This window comes from Phytophthora cinnamomi (assembly GCF_018691715.1).
Source record: "Phytophthora cinnamomi strain GKB4 chromosome Unknown Contig57, whole genome shotgun sequence".
Taxonomy (NCBI): Eukaryota; Oomycota; class Peronosporomycetes; order Peronosporales; family Peronosporaceae; genus Phytophthora; species Phytophthora cinnamomi.
The window spans coordinates 608,874-626,689 of record NW_027150990.1 but is presented as its reverse complement, the minus strand read 5'-3'; the positions used below and the strand labels follow the sequence as shown (position 1 = coordinate 626,689).

At 52.0% G+C, this 17,816-nt stretch overlaps 3 protein-coding genes across 3 annotated transcripts; 2 read left to right on the top strand and 1 right to left on the bottom strand.

Moving 5' to 3' along the window:
• Positions 1–582: 582 nt before the first annotated feature.
• On the bottom strand, positions 583–1,635 carry IUM83_19072 (Pleiotropic drug resistance protein ABC Superfamily; the record flags this gene model as incomplete). Its single annotated transcript, XM_067944101.1, has 1 exon — positions 583–1,635. The coding sequence occupies one exon, from the start codon at positions 1,633–1,635 to the stop codon at positions 583–585; it is 1,053 nt and encodes a 350-aa protein (XP_067787851.1).
• Positions 1,636–3,074: 1,439 nt separating this feature from the next.
• Positions 3,075–4,924, top strand: IUM83_19071 (Pleiotropic drug resistance protein ABC Superfamily; the record flags this gene model as incomplete). The annotated part of the gene is made up of 2 exons (XM_067944100.1): positions 3,075–4,683; positions 4,761–4,924. 2 exons carry the CDS (start codon positions 3,075–3,077, stop codon positions 4,922–4,924), a joined length of 1,773 nt encoding a protein of 590 aa, XP_067787849.1.
• A 364-nt stretch (positions 4,925–5,288) lies between these two features.
• Positions 5,289–11,127, top strand: IUM83_19070 (pleiotropic drug resistance protein ABC superfamily; the record flags this gene model as incomplete). The annotated part of the gene is made up of 5 exons (XM_067944099.1): positions 5,289–6,439; positions 9,876–10,278; positions 10,451–10,537; positions 10,600–10,680; positions 10,741–11,127. The coding sequence occupies 5 exons, from the start codon at positions 5,289–5,291 to the stop codon at positions 11,125–11,127; spliced, it is 2,109 nt and encodes a 702-aa protein (XP_067787850.1).
• Between the last annotated feature and the right edge of the window lie 6,689 nt (positions 11,128–17,816).

Below are 17,816 nucleotides of genomic sequence, written 5' to 3'. Positions count from 1 at the left end.
CATCCAACAATTTCCGTGATCACGAATAGAACAACGTTGAAGAAAACAGCGACAGTTGACTGAATCCCCGCCGACAAAACACCCGGTAAAGACGGCCGGGCGAGGAAGAAACCGCCGCGAATATTTCACCGTCAGAAGACAGCCTGAATAAAGGAGCCCGCAGCCGTCGATAGTCCGCACATCTGGTAGATGATGAGTTAAAGCGTTTCGATGAAGCCAGCGGAATTCGGTTTGCCGACGCAATAAACGATTCAGTTCGCGTTAGCCGAACAATATCACGAAGGTTCGCCGCAGCGATTTTGAGCCGACCGATCGACGTCACGGGGCTGATTGTTTACGTACATCATGAGCGATGAATCATTAAAACTGTTTTCATCGAACTGAAAGCTGTTGTTCAACAGCACTATATCACGCATCATCAAGAATCGGTTTCAGCGCCGTATTGCGTTGACGCCGTCAACGTGAAGCGTACGTCTGAAGCGCCTGGTGGAACTGTCGAACTCATTTAACTGAGGCAGCAAAACAGACAGGTGACGATCTGGCGGCGTATTTCATCGCAAAAGCCAAACATAAATCTTCGAGTCAGATGAGGTTCGTCGCAGAACTGCACGCATCGGCGGGTGATACAGCCTCATTTTCAATAAATACAGCGCTGTTGCGTTCAGATCCGTAGAAAATCGGCCACGTCGCGGGTGGCAGATCAGCGGGGCCCAAACGCTCGAAGTACCCCAGCGCCTCCGACCGAGGACCATGGTACATCACGTACCCGTCGTTGAGCAGAATCACGTCGTCAAACAGAGCGAACACCTCCGGGGACGGCTGCAGCAGCGAGATGACCACCGTTTGCGCAACGCTATTGGGCGCTGCGCTGCGTCGAGATGATGTCGAACGTCGCAGCGCGTCGAGGCCCGTGCTGATCTCGTCCATGAGCAGCACGAACTTGTTACCGAACGCCATCTCGCCGGTCGTCACGCGCTTGCGCTCGCCGCCCGACACGCCGCGCAGCATGGCATCGCCCAGGATGGTGTTCTGACAGGCTTCTAAACCGAGTTGCCGGATCACCACGTCCGGGTAGTGCTGGTACGTGGCTCGGAGTACGTCGAGCGCCTGTTGGTTCTGCTCGGGCGTGCCGCGCGAGAACAACTTCTCCTCGTGCTTGGACAGCTTGCCGCCCGTGCACGTGTTGGCGAACTCGAGCGTCTCCTTGACGGTGAGCGTCGACAAGTGCTTGTCGTGCTGGTCCACGAAGGACACGAACTGCGGCAGTCGCGCGCGCAGCTCGCCTTGCGCAATGCCGTTGTACGTCACCTCACCGTCCACGCGCAGCGTGCGCATGTCGGTGGACAGTCTGCCGCCCAGCATCTTGAGGAGTGAGGACTTGCCGGAGCCGGGCTGGCCCAGCACGAGTGTCATGGTGCCGGGCTTCAGCACGCCGCTCACGTTGCGGAGGATGTCTTTCGTCACGATGTGCTTCTTGGCGTTCATGCGGATGGCCGCCATCTTGACGGTGTTGGTGAGCGTGGGCAGCTCGGTCTTGAGGTTGGTCTCGTCCTTGACGACGACGTCGGCGGAGATGGAGACGTTGTGGAACCGCACCTCCATCTGCGGGAGCGGTTGTCCGAGCGCGGCCTGCATGCGCGTGGAAATGTGCTCGTGCAGAGCGAGGGCCTTGGGCCATGAGAGCTTCCCCACTGTCGTGCCCGATGGGTGGGACTTTGGCCAGGCCCTTATCGTCGTTCTTTTGGGGATTAAAGGACCCATGCTTAGCGCAGTCTCCGAGTAAGCGAATGTGAGGAAATTGGGAAATGGCGTCTGCGGGGTGGCGGGGTGCATTTTGTGCTGGTAATTGCCAACTCGGAAGATGATGTACTTGGGAACACAGCACAATTGTGCTCATAATCGCTTTCGCGGCACTAACGTTGAGGATTATGTAGCGAGTAATGTTGATAATCTACTTGAATGGTAGATGTAGGCACCGGTCGACATCAAAATGCACGTCAAGCTACAGTTGTGATACTAAACCTATCGAGGGAGTGATGACCTCGAGCGCCCATTTGTTCCATCTAGTGTTGTAGTCCACAACTTGAAGGGACCCAAGTGTAGTACCAACCAAGTATATCAACTTGAATTCCTGCCCTGTAGGGACCAAAGGTCCCACCTATACTTCAGACGTCGGGATGACGTGAGCTATCCACACTGAACCACACCAGTCGGCAAGACAACACTGATGCGACACATGTACTGCACAGTGGACTTTGCTTAGTCATAAAAAAATACTTTCACATGCACCCTCACCATGTGCCCAATGTCCCTGGACGAAGGTGACTGGCTGTTTTCAATGAGGCACCACGGTCGAACAAATCCGGTAGACGAACACATTGACTGCTCGTCTATTAGGCATGTGTAGGAAATAACATCCCCAAATGTACTTCGGAAAGATACAGCTCTGAACGCGAGAGCTGAGCTGTTCCGACCGTAAGTGCCATAAGCACCAGACTTGGTCGACGGACCCAACAGCTCTATGTGTAGTGAGGAGACTACCAACACGGCGCGTCTTCGGGTTGTACCGACTAAATCGCAACAAATTCAACCAACACGTATCGAGCCAACAGAATGAGACAACTGAGCAACGGCTCACCCATCAACAAAACAGAAAATACCATAATTCTAGAAAATAGAATAATCATATATTCTCTAGATTTAGTTCTAAGGTGGAAATATAATAGAGCTTCTAATTCATTAACAATTTTCAGAAGTTACACTCTTCTGATTCTTCCTACGACCAGACCGTACATGAACACAGCGAGCAGACCGACCATGTACAGGCCAGGCCGGACGGGAGCTCGGCAGGCAAGGAATGCACTCTGACGGGCTGACCTTGCGCAGCTTCGTCCCTCACGTGTGCGGACGATTACAATGCCAATTGTTTATGCAGTACCCGTGCCAAAACCAGGTGTGTTGAGCACGTTGACTCGATACGCAGTTCACTTACCAACTTGCACAGTGTAACTTCAACACGCCTTCACCGCCACAACTTGCAATGGCAATCATTAGTACATGCAATTTCTTTGACAATGCACACCCATCCGTCGGGCACGACAGTGGGGAAGCTCATGGCCCAAGGCCCACTCGCTCTGCACGAGCACATTTCCACGCGCATGCAGGCCGCGCTCGGACAACCGCTCCCGCAGATGGAGGTGCGGTTCCACAACGTCTCCATCTCCGCCGACGTCGTCGTCAAGGACGAGACCAACCTCAAGACCGAGCTGCCCACGCTCACCAACACCGTCAAGATGGCGGCCATCCGCATGAACGCCAAGAAGCACATCGTGACGAAAGACATCCTCCGCAACGTGAGCGGCGTGCTGAAGCCCGGCACCATGACACTCGTGCTGGGCCAGCCCGGCTCCGGCAAGTCCTCACTCCTCAAGATGCTGGGCGGCAGACTGTCCACCGACATGCGCACGCTGCGCGTGGACGGTGAGGTGACGTACAACGGCATTGCGCAAGGCGAGCTGCGCGCGCGACTGCCGCAGTTCGTGTCCTTCGTGGACCAGCACGACAAGCACTTGTCGACGCTCACCGTCAAGGAGACGCTCGAGTTCGCCAACGCGTGCACGGGCGGCAAGCTGTCCAAGCACGAGGAGAAGTTGTTCTCGCGCGGCACGCCCGAGCAGAACCAACAGGCTCTCGACGTACTCCGAGCCACGTACCAGCACTACCCGGACGTGGTGATCCGGCAACTCGGTTTAGAAGCCTGTCAGAACACCATCCTGGGCGATGCCATGCTGCGCGGCGTGTCGGGCGGCGAGCGCAAGCGCGTGACGACCGGCGAGATGGCGTTCGGTAACAAGTTCGTGCTGCTCATGGACGAGATCAGCACGGGCCTCGACAGCGCCGCGACGTTCGACATCATCTCGACGCAGCGCAGCCTGGCCAAGGCGTTGCGCAAAACGGTGGTCATCTCGCTGCTGCAGCCGTCCCCGGAGGTGTTCGCTCTGTTTGACGACGTGATTCTGCTCAACGACGGGTACGTGATGTACCATGGTCCTCGGTCGGAGGCGCTGGGGTACTTCGAGCGTTTGGGCTTCCGCTGTCCTGCCACCCGCGACGTGGCCGATTTTCTGTTGGATCTGGGCACGAGCAAGCAGCGGCAGTACGAAGTGGGAGCATGCCCCGCCAGTGCGTGCGAGTTCGCCCACGCGTTTGAGACCTCATCTGTCCGAGACGACATGACGGCTGCATTGAACACGCCGCTGGATCGGTCGCTACTGTCTGACACCTCCAAGTTCATGGAGGTTCGACCCGAGTTCCACCAGAACTTCTGGGACGGCACGCTCACGTTGATACGGCGTCAAATGACAGTCACTTTGCGCAATACGGCGCTACTGAAGAGCCGATTCTTGATGTCTGTGATGCTGGGTCTGTTGAACGGCAGCACTTTTTTTCAGTTCGATGAAGCGGACACCCAAGTGGTTATCGGCATGGTGTACGTGGCAATTAATTTTGTGACGGTCGGTCAGTCGGCTCAAATGCCGACATTCATGAACCTTCGTGATGTGTTCAACAAGCAACGCGGAGCGAACTTCTTCCGCACTTCGTCCTTTGTTTTGGCCACATCCGTGAGCCAAATTCCGCTGGCTTTCATGGAAACGCTGCTTTTGGCTCCATCATCTACTGGATGTGCGGGTTTGTATCGACAGCTGCAGGCTTCCTTTTGTTCGAGCTGGTCTTGTTTCTGACGAGTATGATGTTCGCAGCTTGGTTTTTCTTCCTCGCGGCCGTGCTACCAGACATGAACGTGGCGGGGCCACTCAGTCAACTGTCGCTGTTTTTCTCAACGTTGTTCTGTGGCTTCGTGATCACGAGAAGGCAGATGCCCGGCTATTTGATTTGGATGTACTGGATCAGTCCTCAAGCTTGAGTCTTCGAGCATCGACAGTGAACCAGTACACGGATTCTCGCTTCGATGTCTGTGTGTATGAAGGCGTCGACTACTGCGAGAAGTTTGGCATGACGATGAGCGAGTACTCCTTGAATTCGTTTGATGTTCCAACGCGGCGAATGTGGCTGTGGCTGGGAATCGCTTATTTGACCGGCATGTACATTGTCTTCATGACAGTTGCTTGGGCCGTCCTGGAATTCCATCGTACCGAAGAACCCACGAATTTTAAGTTAAATGTGCCCAAAGACGCACGCAGTTCGCCGGCGTCAATGGACTATACTGCCATAGCCACGCCAAGACCAGCCAAAGCGGGAAGTTATCCGATAGCGATATTTCAATCCCAATGACCCAGCAAACCGAGAGAAACTTCATTCCTGTCACACTGGCATTCCGGGACTTGTGGTACTCAGTGCCAGACCCAACGCACCCCAAAGCCACCATCGACCTGCTCAAGGGCGTCAGCGGCTTCGCGCTGCCCGGCACTATCACCGCACTCATGGGGTCCTCCGGAGCAGGCAAGACCACGCTCATGGACGTCATTGCAGGACGCAAGACTGGAGGTGAAATTCGTGGCGACATCATGCTCAATGGACACCCGGCCACCGATCTTGCTATCCGGCGCGCTACGGGGTACTGCGAGCAGATGGACATCCACTCGGACGCGTCTACATTCCGTGAGGCGTTGACATTTAGTGCGTTCCTACGCCAAGGTGCTGATATCCCTGACAGCCAGAAGTACGACTCCATTAACGAGTGCCTGGAGCTGCTGGACTTGCACCCGATCGCCGACCAGATCATCCGCGGCAGCTCCACGGAGCAGATGAAGCGCCTGACGATCGGAGTGGAGCTGGCGGCGCAACCCAGCGTATTGTTCCTGGATGAGCCGACGAGTGGTCTCGACGCTCGATCGGCCAAGCTCATCATGGACGGCGTGCGTAAGGTGGCGGACACGGGTCGCACCATCGTGTGCACGATCCACCAGCCGTCGGCGATGGTGTTCGAAGTGTTCGACAGTCTCTTGCTGCTGAAGCGCGGTGGTGAGATGGTGTTCTTTGGGGATCTGGGTGAGAAGGCGGTGAACCTGATCAAGTACTTCGAGTCGATTGACGGTGTGGGGAAACTCGAGAAGGACTATAACCCGGCGACGTGGATGCTGGATGTTATCGGCGCGGGTGTAGGCAACGAAAACGGGCCGAAGACGGATTTCGTGTCACTGTTCAAGTCGAGCGAACAGTACCGCCAGCTCGAATCGAACATGGACCGGGAGGGTGTAGCGCGGCCTTCGCCTTCGTTGCCTCCTTTGGAGTTCAAGCGCAAGCGCGCCGCGAGTAATTGGGTGCAGGCGACGTTCTTGACGAAGCGCTGGTTCGATCTGTACTGGCGGACACCGTCATTCAACCTGACTCGTATCGTTGTGTCAATGGTCCTCGCGATCTCGCTTGGAGTTTCTTACTTGGATACGGAGTACGTCTCGTACCAAGGGGTCAACTCCTGGTATGGGTATGGTCTACATGGCGGCAGTGAATATGACGATTATCACTTTTAACGGCTCGCTCCCAATTACGTGCAAGGAGCAGACAGCGTTCTACCGCGAGCGAGCTTCTGAATCATACAACGCGTTTTGGTACTTCGTTGGTGCTACACTCGTCGAAATCCCGTATTGCTTTGGGACGACGCTGCTGTTCATGGCGATATTCTACCCAATGGCCGATTTCACGGGTGTACCTGCTTTCTTTACGTTCTGGCTCAGCTTGTCGCTCATTGTCCTGCTGATGTCCTACTTCGGGCAGTTTCTAGCTTTCTTGTTGCCAAGCCTCGAGGTCGCGTCAGTCTTCATGGTGATTGTCAATATCGTTTGCACCCTGTTCACCGGTTTTAATCCACCTGCGATCGCTATTCCCAGCGGCTACAAGTGGATCTACCACATCGTTCCAAACAAGTACGCATTTGCAAGTTTGGCCGCCATTGTGTTTGGTGATTGTCCAAGCGATGGGGATGACAGTGAACGTGGTTGCCGGTCTATGACTGGGACTCCTCCAAGCTTGCCTCAAGGGATCACTTTGAAGGATTATCTGGAAACAATGTTCCTCATCAAGCACAGTGACATTTGGAGAAACGTTGGGGTCCTTCTTCTGTGGATCGCCGTGCTTCGGTTGCTCTCGCTGCTGGCATTAAGGTACGTGAACCACCAGACAAAGTAAAATCTCTGGGCGATAAAAATATTGGAATGTGATGTTTGATTTTTTTCAATGCTGAAAGCGGTGTTTTCGACCAATGAAGTGAGCCATGTTTTTCAAGCATCTGTCTCAAGCCAAACTCTACATCACGACACGCCACGGCTTTGCACTAGGCCTGCCTAGCCAACAGAATTGTAGCCAGCTTCGTTTTAGTTTAGGGGGCACCGTTCTTAGCTCTCAGCTTGCACTCAGGCCAACTCGCTACCCGAGTTTTCAGCACCCACCACGCCACTCCCGGGGACTGCCTCGCATCGAATCACTGCGACACTCGTTGCGAGGCATGCCTTCGACGCTCTAAGAACTGTCGCCTTTTACCTCAAACGTGTTCACGGAGGAACGCTTGAAAATTGAAGAATTTACCTCGACGAATCCGTGGTGTGGAATCACGGGCATATGCACACGGTTCTCGTTCTCGGACCGCGATATGTTGGCGCTATCGAGCAAGACAACGCCGGGGGTAGACCTTGTACTTTTTCTTCAATAGCTTAGACAGATTCTTGGCATGCAGAAATCGATCTTGGCGGAGCATACCCAGCATCGCCATTACCAGTTGCTGTCGGCAACAGTGCCCAAGATAATTCGTTCGTAATCCGCTCCAGGATAAAATGTATGACGGCCATCTTACTGCTGCGTGTGTGTGTGTGTGTGGGTGGGTGGGTGGGGGGATTCGTAATACTGCAGTAAGATCCACTGCGAATCAGCGACGTTACTAGAACGCTTACTTTGTTAGAACCTCACTCCGCAACTTCCCCACTTCGTGATAATACGTTTGTACTGCGCTGTTTGTTTGCAAACTGCCTTCTAAGCACCGTGATCATGAATATGCCAGGCCTTACCCTCTTGAACCAAGCCAGTATCTCTGCCGACTTCCGCAGCGTGAACAAGGCAACCTCGGCAAGACGGTTGAGGCCCAATGACGACGAAGATGCTGAGAGGGATTACATATCTGGGTTGTCATCCGTAGCAGTGGGCCTATCGAAGATCAGTCCATCAGCACAAGGTCCCGCTAACAAGCTGTGGCTAAAGTCAGGAACGGACCCGGAAAAGGTTTTCAACTATGTACATCTCGGAAAGGCTGGCGTGAAGTTTTCTCCAATGACTGAAGTGCATGGATTCGTTCTCAAATCTGAAATTTGTATTACACGGCAGTACGGGGTGGGCAACAAGTTCAAAAGACTGTGCGAGGTCTGTTTGCTGACGTACAGGCCTTACAAAGCCCTTACCGCGGGACGAAAGTGTAGAGGCTAACGGACATCCGCCGTTGGCGACGAAAACAATAATAACTTCCAGATTTTAAATGTTGGCTTTCAAAAGTTGTCGACGTGGCAGTATACTCAAGTCAATTGGGGTACCCAGACCGAGAGGCCCCGGGGATTCGCAGTTCCCAGGTGTTAGAGAGTCATGATCGTATCTATGCGTCGACGGAAGAATACATGGCTAATACCCTCATCAGGAAAGTTGCGAGTCCTAACTGCGATTGACTTTAGTCCTCCAGTTGTTGCTCTACAACAGGAAGTGGATGTCTACGAGCGCTGGGGTCAGCACACGAAATACTTGAGTTTAGTGCTGGTAAATAAAGCCTATCGAGGCATATGCCGACAGTGAATCATCTTGAAGGTATTGGACGTAATTTCTTTCTCAGTCCTGCGAGTACTTCCTATATACTGTACATGTAGCGCGGTGAAGGGCTGAGAAGCACCCTTTGCACGAGATTTAACATGTCGATGGTTCTTGGACTCGTGTTTGGAGTCGCCGACGTGGGAGTCGAGTGCACTTCGTACCAAGGCATCAAATCAGGAATGGGTATGATCTTCGTGGCAGCCTCGTATATTACGTTCTTTACCTTCAGTGGAGTCATCCCTGCTCTATTTAAGTACCGAGCGGCATTTTATCGTGAACGAGCGGCCGAGACGTACAGTGTCTTGTCATATTTGACTGGCGCTGTTCTCCTCGAAATCCCGTACTGCTTTTGACTGCGCTGGTCTTCGTGGCAGTGTTCTACCCAATGGTTATGGGAGTTCTTCGCGTACTGGTTCTGTTTATTGCCGCTCGTTCTTCTACAAGCTTCCTACGGACAGCTCTTGACCTATAGTCTTCCGAGCGTGCAGGTACCGTCCGTCGCTTCGCAGTTTATCAACACGGTCAGCATCTTGTTCACCGGCATGAATCGTCCGGCCAACTCGCTCCCTCGAGGCTACGTTTGGCTGTACCAGGTCAACAAACAAGTACACCTCCGCGAGCTTGACGGCGATATTTTCGCTGCGTGCGACCGTGCGAACGGGCCCGGGTACCAAGTGCTGGCACGCATCCCGTGCTGCCGGATGGCATCACGGTGCATGAATACCTAGACGAGACCTCCTGGGTCACGCACAGCGAAACCTGGCCCAACTGCAGGTACGTTGGCGCCTGGATCGATCCTGACACTGCGCTTCATCAACCACCCAGAAGCGGTAATCTATTTAACCACATCGGAATAAATTTCATTTAACCACATCGGAATAAATTTCATTTTGCACGGTATTATTTTCTTCAATTTATCGCTTATTAAAATAACTCGCGTTAAGTTCGCATCAATTCGAACTTAATTTTCCCCAAAACAAAAACCGAGAGAATTTTTTTTTACCAGCATGAAGCTGCGCATCCTGACGTTCAACGTCTTCTTCGACGAGGTGGCCCGCTCCGCGCGCATGAAGGCCATCGGGCGGCTGGTGGAGCGCGCGGCCCGCCGTCATTGGCTTCCAGGAGGTCACGCGCGAGTCGCTGGCGCTGCTGAAGGCGCAGAGCTGGGCGCGGTTCTACGACTGCAGCGTGGACACGGCCCCGCCCTTCCAGGAGGCCTATTTCGTGGCCCTATTCAGTGCATTGCCCGTGACGTCCCTAGAGACGCACCCGTTCTCCAACACGGGGATGGGCCGGGAGCTGGTGCTCATGCAGGTGGAGCCCGTGCCGGGCCTTTCCCTGTTCGTGGGGACGTCCCACCTCGAAAGTCTGCCTCAGTTCGCAGGCCCTCGGGTGGCCCAATTGAAGGAGAGTCTCAACTTGTTAAGGGACAGAGTGAACAATGCAGAGGGTGACAGTGATGAGGAGGCGGTGGTGGTTGGCCGGAAACGAGGTTTTGGTCAAAGTAGTGGTAGTGGTGGTGGTGGTAGAGTGTGTCTGGGGGCGGTGTTCATGGGGACACGAATCTGCTGCGCGCGGACATGAAGCTGCTGGACCGGCGACTGGCGGCAGTCGCCAATGTGGACGTGGAGCTGGCCAAGAGTGGCAGATCCAAGTGCCGCCGATGTGGGGCAAGATTGAGAAGGACGCGGTTCGCGTAGGGAAGATGGCGAAGGACAAGGTGGCCGGAGGGAAGGTGCTGGAGATACGCGAGTGGTTCCATGAGAATTGCTTTGTGGGGTGACGGGGCGACGGAAGATGAGAAGAAGTTGGCGAGACGGAAGGGGAAGGAGCTCCGTGGAGAGCAAGTGGAACAGGGGGATGGAGACGGTGGATTTGGTACGCTTGAGATTTTGATGGCGGTGGGTTATATTGTGAGCTGACATTTTGGTGGTGCAGGCGACGGCAGGTCTTCCAGGCGGTTGGAAGGATCTCTGGCTGTCCGTGCCTGGTAATACGGAGGAGAACGGGTACACGTTTGACGGCACGCGTAACTTGCTGGTGATGAACCGATCCTTCCGCAGTCGACTGGATCGCATGTACTTCTACCCTGCACCAAATGAAGAAGCAGCGATGTGCACCTTCGATGAGATCGTGATCGTCGGCCAACAAAAGATCGCCGATGGTTTGTGGTCGTCCGACCACTTTGGGTTGCTTAGTACATTCACGATTCGTGGAGAAAATGAGGAGAGTGGGTCAGCTATGGGTGGTGGAAAGAAGAAGACGCGCCAAACAACATCGGATTTGCTAGCTGGTTCGAAGCAATCGCCGATTTCAATTGACTGAGTCGCGGAGGCTCATGCAGTGTTAATTGCTGCGGCAACAACAACAACGGAACAACGAAACTGTAGAACATGCTGAGCCAAGTTGAGTTCCACTTGTCATAGTGGTAAAGTGTGTGTTAAGAGGAAGAACAAATTGTATTACCGGAAAACATGGTACGGTTCAGGCATGTTTTATTGCGGAAGCTACTGAAATTCTCGACACTGATGCACGTCAGTTAACTTCTAAACTTTCGACGCGGCGGCAAGGGCTTTGTCAAGCTTATTATTGGCAAACAAACCTCGCACAGTCTTTATAACTTGCTCTCCACCCCGCCGTGCCGTGTAGAATATCGTATACTCTTCCAGGGCTCTGTAAAAGACGTGATCCTTCGGCAACTCGAAAATAGCTCCCCACGAAGCCGACATCTGGTTCTGGACAAACTTGGGTTTGAAGCCTTTTCCGTCCAACTCAGGAACAAGAAACTCTGCAGGTTTTCTCCAAGCGCATCCATACCCCGCGTCTGCTTGAGTAATTGGAAGAGTGGTGCAAGTTCGAATTCGAAGTGGCGTACCTGCTCCGCAGGAACTTATACGTTTGCAAATCGCCCACTGCCGATGTCCCGTGGTACATTTTGGTGTACTTAAACCACGGCAGGAATATCGAGTTGTATTCCAGTTTGAACGATGTAATTTTCGTTTTTTGCAGACGCAGGATGTTGAAAACCTCCTCCGGAGTATCTCCAGACTTCAGCCACGCCTCGTTTAGGAGCTTGCGCGAAGATGCCGACTCCTCAAATAGGAGTATCTGCATGTATTCAGCTGACGGCTTCCTGTTCGGGATTTTCTAAGCGACTGAAAAGTGCCACCAACTCCTCGGCTGAGTTGGACTTTTGCAGTAACTTCAAAACGTCGTTGTCGGTAAACAAGCGATTTCTCAGATTTGAGTACATATCCACGTAATTGAGCCACTGGAGGAACCGCGGGTTATCTTCGAGCTTCACGCTAGCCTTTCCAAGGCGTAAGGTGTTGAAAACTTGTTCCGGGTTCGTCTTCGATTTCAGCCACAACTTGTTCGCGAGCTTCTGAGAAGACGGACTGATTTTCAATAATGTCCCTGCTATCGGCGATAGCCCAGGGATGTAAGCTCTCTCGTTGTTGCCTTGGTTACCCTCACTGTCGATCTCGTCCACATACGACTTTAACGCCCTCCTCTCGAGCACGGTGTTCGAGTGACGTAGGTTGTGGGCAGCGATACTGGCTTGGCCTGGGTGGACAATAGCTGATGAATTGGCCACCACACTGAGAAGGCAGACCACCAACAAAATTATGCAGCACAACCGCATGTGCTCTCGATTGGGAGGCTTCTGAGCCAGTTGCGAAGTGAGGATTGCATTCCCAGATCGTCGTGACCAGATGGGCACCGAATGTACATACACTCTATGTCCGTCCAGTCATTCGTACCACTGTCGTACAGTACACTCCTGGCCAAATTGATCCGGTTTGAAGCGTAACTCACACACTTTTACGATCTGGCGCTGTGTTTTGGCTATGTTCTGTGTTCGCGGTAGATAGCCGATGGCAGTTGAAGCGTAACTCAAACAATTTTACGATCTGGCGCGGTACTTTGGCTATGTTGTTCCTGGTGTATGCATTAGTACAGGAGTCCCCGCTGAATCTGCAAAGGTGGGACCAAAAAAAAGTGCTAGGTTACAATATCTGCACAGGTTGCGCATAGACGCTAATGTACTGCTTTTAATGAAGAATGTTACGGATCGACATAGCTGAGTTTGCGCTAGATACGATGCCCGAATGCATCCAGCAGTTCCTGATAGTGGCAGGAGTTACAGCATTCCAAGCCTGTGACGCCCAACTTAAGGCTGTGTAGATTGAGATCTTCTCCTGCGGCAGCCATACTATATACCGATCAATGCTATCCTCGACCTTAATGCGCGTGAAGTGACTCTTGATGCACGCAATGATACCCTGATCTAAGATATACATGTAATGTTCATTGTGGGCCTTTCATTTTCTACCGATCTAGCAACTCGATGTTTCCCGCAGAGAGACATTTCCCCGCAATGTTCTTACTAATTCAGTACATCTCACCAGACAGCTGTGGCAAATCTTGTGCACTGGCAAACTCCCGCACACTCTGTGTTCGCGGTAGATAGCCGATGGCAGTTGCAGATTCAGCGAGGACACCTGTATCATTTCGTTCTGGGTGGTCTCATATGTACATATCTTAACAAAATGATGTGTACCATTTCTGTTGTTGGTTCGCGGCGTGTCTCTAGCAGCAGATCGCGTTCAAGATCACACATGAATGAACGCATGATATGGGTCTTCGCGGAAGCAGATATTGCACGTGCTGTGTACATGTATACAGAGTCTACAGTACAGTACTTTGTACAGTAGTACCATGTATTCGAGCTCCCACAGGCTTCCTCGTGCGTTCGCATCAGTACGAAATGAATGGCTCCCCCTGCATGGACGACATGTCGGCCTTGGAGGCTGCGCGTCTTCTGCTTCGGCTCCCCCCGCTGGCTAGTAGCCTTTGATCTCCTTCCCTAAGGGAAAAGTCTCTTTCCCCCCCCAGATATGCTTGCGCCTCGCCGTCAAAGCATCTCCCTGCGCGATGCTGTCATGAGACCGCTGGAAGTCGACGGCTGAACACTGAGCGTCCTTGGTTCGTCCGCGTCGGTAGCCGAGCTGTGTCCTGCCAGGTTCTCAGCTCGGAGACCAGTGGCCTCTACATTTTTTGTCCGCTGTAGAACAGGGGGGCGCCGCGTCTTCCGCCGAGTGGCGCAGTGGGTTGGTGACTCCCTCGGAGTCACCAACCCGAACAGGATAGTCAACGTGCGGACGCTGCGCTGTAGGCCGTTATTAACGGCGTTACATGTACAGGTGTCCCCGCTGAATCTGCAACTGCCATCAGCTATCTACCGCGAACACAGAGTGTGCGGGAGTTTGCCAGTGCACAAGATTTGCCACAGCTGTCTGGTGAGATGTACTGAATTAGTAAGATCATTGCGGGACAATGTCTCTCTGCGTGAAACATCGAGTTGCTAGATCACGGTAGAAAATGAAAGGCCCACAATGAACATTATATCTTGCAGGACATGCAGTGTGCACAACAACCAACTCCATTTACCTAAAGTCCTCATGACGAACCAGTCCAAAGTTAACAAGAAGGCATACGTGCGCCTGACGCTGGGTGAGAAGGTCATGGTGTGCGAGATGGCGCACAAGCAGACCGGCAACCGATCTTTCAGCATCCACGCACTTGCTGACTGGGCAATACATTAGCGTCTATAAAAGCAGTACATTAGCTTCTATGCGCAACCTGTGCAGATATTGTAACCTCGCAGTATTTTTTGGTCCCACCTTTGCAGATTCAGCGGGGACACCTGTATTACATGTAATAACATATGCATTACTGTATAATAGATTGTAGTAGATTATGGTACAGTACAGACGGGGCGTGAATAAGGAACGGGTGTCATCCTATAACCTTAAAAACTAATATTATGCAATTCTAGAGGGAAGAGCTTGAAGCAGTGCTGCGTTTTGAATCTGGGCGGGAAATTCGAATTTGACACGAACAAGATGGAGCGGCGAGCACGGAGAATGCGCCTAGCCAAGCAGCAACAGCTCGACCTCTGTGCAAGGCGCACCCGCGAGCCAACGTGGAGCCTCGCGACGCTAGGAGAATGGGCTCGGGAGAAGTTTGCGCTGGACAAGGCGCCGGGCAAATCGTCCGTCAAGAGGATCCTGGACAACGAGAGCTCGCTCAAGCGACCAAGGTGTGATCGCGTGGATCAAGCGGCGTGTACTGCAGGACTGCGGCGAAGAGGTAGTCTGGAGACTGTGCTGCGAGCTGGACCCCTTTGTAATCGAGACATCGGACGCAGTCACGTGGTGCACCAACGCGTGTAATGCGCTGGACGCCGACACCATCAAGTCTTGTTGGCGCCACGCCGGAGTATACGTCGACCGGACACAGATTAGTGACATAATTAACTAAACCAAGTATTTTGTCCCATCAATGGCAATTTATGCCCTCTAATTGGCTCATACCACTTGAAAGTTGTTATATATCAGGCGTTCCTTATTCATGCCCTCGTCTGTATTGTGCCTTTCAGTCAGATTGTCCAAATCGGACTCTTATACTCCAAGTAGCAAACCAGCAGGCCATGGGGATACTGTAAGTAAACTGACTCGTATTAAGGGAAGTACATGTATTGTGAAAAGCACTCAGAATGTCTAATCGGATAGTAAATCGGCTGATTTAGTGCCTTATTTAGAGACGGGAACCCTTATTTATTTCGATCCATCCCTTATTTAAAACTGGGTATCCCTAATTATAATCGGTCTTATGGAGCATCGCGTCAAAGCTATTTTAGAGTCGTAATCGATTTGGTCTCTAAATAGGCTGAAATGTCAGCTCCAAACTCGGCATTCCGAGGAAGTCCGCACAAATAAATCCACCGAGCAAGCGGCTATGCAAACACTGGCCAAAATATCAGTCAAAATAGGAGGAATCAACAGGACGAGTAGAACCAGCGTCCGTGTCGAGGACGCGGAGTTTTGCTTCGACCCAGAGGGTAACTTTGATGACCTCTACGCGAGAGCGGAAGAGCGCATCGTAGCCGCGCTAGTTGCTTTCGATATTAGAACGTTGCGCCCTAATACTAATCTCTACGCTAAGCCAAGTCAAGGCGCCACTCAGCAGGGCTGGGTGGATTTAACCACAGCTCTCCATCGAAATTCTGCGGCATACATCGTGTCTCCGCTGTCACTCTCCCTCACTACTGTTCTGACAAGATGGCTTTAGAGCCCAGTTCCCAACTCCTATTTAAGCTGACTTACTCAGATTAGTACCCACATTAACTTCCTATTCAGTACAAATTACCACGTATTGTTTTTGCTCACAGCCCTGATCTACAGAGCTATACGGAGTGACAAAATCGCCGGTTTTCACAATAGAGCTTACTCTGCCTGAAACAACACTCGAATAGTGGCCTCTACTGGGCAGCATCTTGTTATTTGTATGTAAAATGACCTAACCCTATAGATTCATTTTCGCGCGCCCTCGGTCGTTGATTCCGTACGAGGAAGCAACTTCCAGGTCACTTGGTTTCAGTATATGGTTAGATCGCTTCCTCTTGCTTGAAACAACATTTGGCGTCGTTTGGTGTTATATGGCCAATGAAAATCAAGAATTCTAAGTACGAAATAATCGTCATCTACAATTTTTCAGATAAAATAAAACCACTCTAAAACTCATTTCGACATTTGGATGATCTAGATCATACAGAAATGTACGAGTCATACTGAAATCTACTAGTCATACTAAAATGTATGGGTCATACCGAAATGTACGACCAGTTCTGCTTAGGTGCGACTTCAGTGAGTCTGTGCGCCACGTGCTCCCTCTAGCATTTCTGTTCCAAGAGCGATGGGAGTCCAAGAGCTTGCTAAAGAAGGCCAGAAAACTGCGAAAGAAGTGATCAAGAAGGCGACGCAAACCGTCTACGAGGAAAATTTCAATATGTTTGCCGAGTTCTGCATTACCAATGAATATCCAGACCCATATAAGGAGCGCCATCACGAGTTGCCAGTTGTGTTAGTGGCGTACCCGCAAAGCATTTCCGCGACTTCTTCGGTATCGTTGCAAACAGCGGAGAAAGTAAGATCTGCGGTCACTAGCTACTTTTCGTCTTACGAGAACAGCGATGGCACGGACGTGAATAAGTGGGGTGTGCGTGAAGACGAGCAAGTCTGTATGCGTGGATACGGTAATCCAGCTCGGGATCCATTCGTACGTCAGTTCATGTGTGGTCTCAAGAAGAGAAAGGCAGCTGAGTATGTGCAAGCAAAAGCAGTCCCGATCTCTTTGCAGATGATTGATGTGCTACATTCTTTTCTGAAATCTCCGCGTTTTTCGGAAAGCTTCAGTGATGACTGCACGATTTGGTTCAAAGCTGTATCGTCGTTTGCCTTGTATGCTATGTGCCGAATTCACGAGGTGCTAATGACGTGGAGAGGTGTCACGCTGTACCAGTGTCGACCAAGTCTCAGCTCCCCTGGTGACACGATAGAGTTCGGGACGTACACATTGTTCAATCGAAAACTGATGTTGCAGAAGGCCGGTCGTACAACTTGCACAACCTTCTCTCCGAAGGAGATCCAAGTAATACGTACGTACACCTTTGTAACTGGGTGGACTACGCAACCAAAAAGCGAGGGCACAAAAGGAGCGGTGATAACTACGTTTTTCCTGCCTTAACTAGTTTGAGCAAAAGGCTCTCAAAAGTGATGATGACGCTTCAGGCTGTGTGAACGTCGCGATTGGGTGGGGCAAAACAATGTGGGAGCAGGGCTTCATCACGTTGCTAAACTGCATTGCGCGCTTTAAACCGAAATGGCAGCTCTGTTTCTGGTTATGTTGCGAAACACTGGTCCAACAGTTGGCTCACTTCGCATACCTTCCGACGTGCTGGAGCTCAGTATCGTTTCGTGAACGCGAAGCCAGCTCGCCGGTGGTCTTTACGGATGATAAAATGGTGGGCAAGATGGAACATCTCGGAGTCAACCGAGACACTAGTGAGGTATCTACTTGATATCACTGTTCAGAGCGAGGAGAGTGAGCTGGCGGATTGTCTGGCGCCGGACAAGTCGTATCTTCATGGGTGTCCAAGTGCTCCGTAT